Here is a 5,561-nt window from a genome sequence, read left to right on the forward strand (position 1 = left end):
GCAACAGGGTCCTTGAGGTTAAAGGTTCCCTTCTTTCCCACTCCTCCCCTTCTACCAATAGTGAAAATGTGGGTTTCCTTAGTTCTGCAGTTATTAATAATAGAAAGCCAAATGCATGCAAGACTGCTTAGTTCTCCTCCCCCAGTCATTGTGAATATCCATCTGTAGAAATAGTTTCCACCAGAACACTTACTGTTTAGCTAAGTGATATTTTGCTGCTGAAGTTATCCTCCTTGATCAGTTTCAGTTTAAGTAAGTAGGCACGGTGGTGTTTTGCTATTGAATGGAAGCAAAACCCTTTAATTAATTGTACTTTGAATCTTTTGCTACTGAATGGAAGCAAGACAAGACAAGACAAGACGCCATAATCTAAAACAGGCGGAGAGTATTGAGAAGGCACTGAAGAAACCCTTATTTTACAGATGGAATCCAGATGGAACACATCAGAGACTCCACCTGGAAATATAATCATTTTAGAGGTAAATATTCATGTTATCTATCATAGTAGCTTTTCATCCCCATCTGCTATATTTGGGGCAGGGTATTTCATTTTTATTTCATGTGAGTTTTAAATGTTTCATATGCACACAAATGAACTCTGCTGCTTTCTTAGTAAACCTTGACACTGGCTGATTGGAAGTGAAAGGTCTGCTCTGCAAATGGGATCTGATCTGTTTCCAGACAGATAAGATCTATGATGTTCACAGGATCTGTCCTGTCTTCATTTGGAACATCAATCTAATGGTTTATGAGGAAGGTTTAGATTTGGCAAGAATGCATACAATACACGTACTGACATCTTTTCCTGGGTCGATTAATTTTACAATGTTCAGAATTCTGGGAGCAAGTTTTTGGATTTTGCAAGCTGTTCAGAGAGAAAATGTATTATTTATTACATTTTACATCCCACCCTTCTTCCACCATGTAACCCAAGGCAGAAGGGCTCCCATGCAGGCACAGTCAAACACAGAGCTGCTTAGCTTCACCATCTACCCTCAGACCATGTCCTGGGACAACAATAAATGTATCAGTGTTTTGGATTTCTCAGAAGCACAGCAGAACTGAGAAATCTCAGAGGGGTTTCAGAAATCAAGGAGCCACTTTAACTCCAACTATTCTGGATTATAATATCTATATATATAACTGGGATTAAAAAGCCAAACATTTAACTTGTTTGAGACCATCTGAAAACTTGTAATGTCTGCCAAACATTGATTAAGTACAGCTGCTTATATTAATCCACAGTTTAATTTATAAAGCAAGGCGGAAACAGTGTTCTGTAGAACTCAGGCAATACTCATGCCATGCATTTAAATCACTCTTATGCTACTTAAATGGTCATGACTTCCCTATGCATCCTGGGTACTGTAGTTTGTTAAATGTGCTGAGTTTTTAGGAGATGCCACCCCCCTCACAGAGCTACAATTTCAGAGTGGTTTAAAAGTAAACCCCTCTTCCCACAGAATTCCTGGAACTGTAGTTCTGTGAGGGGAATATAGATCTCCTAGCAACTCTCAGCACACTTAACAAACTACAGTTCCCAGGATTCTTTGAGGGGAAGTCCTCAGTGTAATAGTGCTTTAAATGTATTGTGTGGATGTGGCCTCAGTGATATCGTTCTGGAGGAAGAGGCAATCAGCATTTGAAACCTACTCACTTAACTGTAAAATATGTCTATTATCTGATGCAAAAGGAGCAATTTACACAACAAACTGGATATGCCTCTGTTAAGTTCAGAGAATGTGAATGAATGTGTTGCACAGCCAACTATAATCTGGTATGTTTTGGGGTTTTTTTTAATAAAAAAAATGCATGAATAGCCTCCCTCTCTGGAGTCAGCAGGCATGATTTGTGTCCAAGGTATTTTTTTAGTTTACAAACATAGCAACTATAATAGTGGGTTATAACCTCAAAATTGCATAGAGAAAAAGAAATTTCATTTGAAAATTATCAAAGGATTGAGAATTTTATTGTAATTCTTATGGGTGGGATGCTTTTTCTTTTTATCTTCTTATTTGTTTTTGAGGTGGCCAAGAGGTGTCTGAGAATGTCCTTTATTTCATTCTATAAATCACCTACTGTATCTCTTGGCCTGCATTTTGCAAACTTCCAGGGTGGCTGCAATTACAGGAAATCTTAGCCAAGAGTATCCTAGGGTTTTGAGGAAGTGCCAGCTGAAAAGGCTGCAGACATCCAATAAGTGACTGTAGAATGGAAGAGGACATTCACTCACACACAGTGGTGGCTGTTGCCAAGTGAGACCAGTAGGGCAGAAAGCAGAGAGTAGGTGCAGACAGAGCCAGCAACTGAGAGCGCCAGCTTATTCTAGTTATGTTCCCATTCACCTTCCTGCTGTTACAAAGACAACACTACATGCACTAAGTAGGAAGTAAGTTAGGAGGAGTGTTGCTGGCCACTGCCTAGGGCAGACTAAGGTTCTTAGACTAAGGGCAATGACCCTTTAGCCCTAATAAACCAGCCTCCACTGATCATGCACCCAGCATCCACCTTGTAAGTAAATGTGAACTGTTAAAATGAAATACAGAAGAATTTCTCAAGCATCTGGAGAAAGAAAAAATAAATCAAACATACAACCTCTTTTGACTTGGCAAAGGCTATCTAAGAATTTGGGGGCAGGATTCAGCACAGCACAATTTCTAAAATGATAATGTTTCACCATCTATTGAAATATAATAACAACAATAGCAGCAGCAGCAGCAGCAACAACAGCAATAACTTATTATTTATACCCCGCACATCTGGCTGGGTTTCCCCAGCCACTCTGGGTGGCTTCCAACAAAATATTAAAATACAGCAGTCTGTTAAACATTAAAAACTTCCCTAAACAGGGCTGCCTTCAGATGTCTTCTGAAAGTCTGGTAGTTGTTGCTCTCTTTGACATCTGGTGGAAGGGCGTTCCACAGGACGTGTGCCACTACTGAGAAGGCCCTCTGCCTGGTTCCCTGTAACTTGGTTTCTCACAGTGAAGGAACCGCCAGAAGGCCCTCGGAGCTGGACCTCAGTGTCCGAGCAGAACAATGACGGGGGCGAGATTCAGGATAGGCAGAAAATAGTACTTAGTCATACAACATAAATTTAATGTAAGGAGTTCAGTGTCTTGAGTTAACATGGTGATGGCCATTAGATGAAATGGCTTTAAAATGGAATTTGACATGGAGAATTTTCTATTTATCAGTGACTACTAGTCATGACAATTAGGAGAATGTATGAAGCAATGTATATCATGAATGTTAGTTGCTGCCTGGGAGTCACAAGTGAAAAAAGTGCAGTTGTGCTCATGAGCTACTTGTGGAATTCTCCTAGGTTATCTGGCTGGACACTGTGAAAATAGGATGCTGGACTAGATGGGTCTTTGGCCTGATCCAGCAAGGATCCTCATATGTTCTTGTCCTCATGGCTTCAAGAGGAAGTAGGCCACTGACAGTCAGCTGCTGGAGAGCAACAACAGGAGATGACTATTGCTCCTATGTCTTGCTTAACAGCTTCCCAATGGTTGACAGCTGGTGAATCTTGGGTACTGGACTAAGGTTACAGCCCTATGCCTACTTGCCTGGAAATAAGCTCTGTTGAATACAGTGAGACTGACCTCGGAGCAGATATGTTTGGGTTAGGATTGTTCATCAAGCTTAGGTCTTCTGAAGCAGGGCTCTTATTTTGTCCTTATGCTATATCATCATCAACAACATCATCATCATCTTTTTCCTGATCCAAACTTGTCCTACATTATCTACCTCCTGTTACTTCCATTCATCACTATATTTCATTTGTTGCAAATTGTCAGACTGGGGGAAGGACTGAGACATGGGTGAAATGTATACAGCACTGCACATTATTAATGCTACATAAATGTGTAGTAGTAGCAATGATAAAAGTGATGCTAGTGGGAGGCTTCTTGCCTCTCCCCATAAAAAAATGCTTTGTACAGAGGGAACTAGCATATTTATGAGAAGGCTTCCTATCATGGTGTTATACAACTACGTGTAAAGGAGGGTTGAGTTTTAAAAACAAGAACAAACAAATGTGTCAGAGCATTCAAAACATACAAAACTCAACTTCCATTACTAAGTGGAACAGTACTGATAGGACCATACTGGGTGGCTGGCTTTGTGACTGTCAATGGGAGGGAAAAGAAAGAGTCACTAAGCTAACACTAATCAAATTGCATTTCAGAATGACTTTGAGATTCATCTGCAAACAGCACTGGGAGGAAACCAGTCAAGCCCTACAACATTTGTCCTTCTGGGATTTGGCAATTTCCTTGGATTGCGAATTCTCCTCTCCGTATTATTCCTTGCAATCTATGCTTTGTCTCTTGTTGGAAACCTCCTAATTGTTTTACTGGTTGCAGTTGACCAGCATCTTCATACTCCCATGTACTTCTTCCTCATGAACTTGTCCTGTTTGGAGACTTGCTACATTTCAACCATCGTACCCAGAATGCTGGCTAGTTTCCTTACTGGGGACAGGTCCATATCCATTAAGGGGTGCATCACACAATACTATTTCTTTGGTTTCTGTGCAGCCACAGAATGCTATCTTTTGGCCATGATGTCTTATGATCGGTATTTGGCAATATGCAAACCTCTGCACTATTCAACCATTATGAATGGTAGACTCTGCCTCCAGTTAGCATTCACGTCTTGGATGTGTGGCCTAGTGACCAATACTATAATTACTTCTTTTATGTTGGAGCTCACATTCTGTGGACCCAATGAAATCGATCATTTCTTTTGTGACATATATCCAGTGGCAAACCTCTCATGCAGCAATACACACCAAGTAAAACTTGTAACATTTATTCTAGGGCTTATGGGAACAGGTCCTCCTTTTCTACTAACTATAACCTCCTACATCTGCATTCTTCTCACTGTCCTGCGAATTAAATCCAAAGCTGCTCAGCAGAAAGCCTTTGCCACCTGCTCTTCCCATCTGATTGTTGTGACACTTTTCTATGGGTCAATATTCCTTGTCTATATAGTTCCTGAATCAGTAACACCGAGTGAACTACACAAAACCTTCTCCATTTTCTACACCGTCCTAACACCCACCCTTAACCCGCTGATATACAGTTTGAGAAACAGAGAAGTGAAGGAAGTGCTTTTCAAAACTGTCAGAAGATTCAGCAACAGGGTTTCATAGGTTCACAATGTTTTGATAGATAAGATTAGCAGACCTTCCAAATGTCCCTATTTTCCAGGGACAGTCCCGATTTACAGAGGCCTTTCTGGTTTCTGATTTGATCCTGGAATATCCCACTTCCCCTTAGGATGTCCCTGTTTTCATCATCTGTGGTGTTATGTAGTGTAGTTTCACCCTGGGCCAACAGGGGGATACTGTATATAGTTTTCACTCAGGTCTGTAGATAGTTTTCACTCAGGTCCACGTCTGTTATTTTAGGCGGGAACTCTGGGCTGTTGTGGTTACAATGTTGACAGCCGGCTGCCTATAAATACAGGCCGGCGATGATGCCACTGCTGAAGCCCAGACGATCGTCACCCACCGGGGGGCTTTCCGTTGCCGCCAGTTGCAGTTCGGGGTGA

At 41.2% G+C, this 5,561-nt stretch overlaps 1 protein-coding gene across 1 annotated transcript; it reads left to right on the forward strand.

The window, feature by feature from the left end:
* The first annotated feature begins 254 nt into the window (after nt 1-254).
* LOC308461478 (olfactory receptor 10A7-like) lies at nt 255-5,301 on the forward strand. The gene is made up of 2 exons (XM_080978469.1): nt 255-479; nt 4,192-5,301. Exons 1-2 carry the CDS (start codon nt 423-425, stop codon nt 5,158-5,160), a joined length of 1,026 nt encoding a protein of 341 aa, XP_080834595.1. The 5' UTR covers nt 255-422; the 3' UTR covers nt 5,161-5,301.
* Nucleotides 5,302-5,561: the final 260 nt, after the last annotated feature.

Source organism: Podarcis pityusensis (assembly GCF_964106645.2).
Source record: "Podarcis pityusensis genome assembly, chromosome: 13".
NCBI lineage: Eukaryota > Metazoa > Chordata > Lepidosauria > Squamata > Lacertidae > Podarcis > Podarcis pityusensis.

What these genes read in the sequence shown, in the direction of transcription:
- LOC308461478 (XM_080978469.1), top strand. Translation starts at nt 423, where the DNA reads ATGGAATCCAGATGGAACACATCAGAGACTCCACCTGGAAATATAATC. An exon ending in GAAATATAATCATTTTAGAG is followed by an intron (nt 480 to 4,191) that starts GTAAATATTCAT and finishes ATTGCATTTCAG; the next exon opens with AATGACTTTGAGATTCATCT.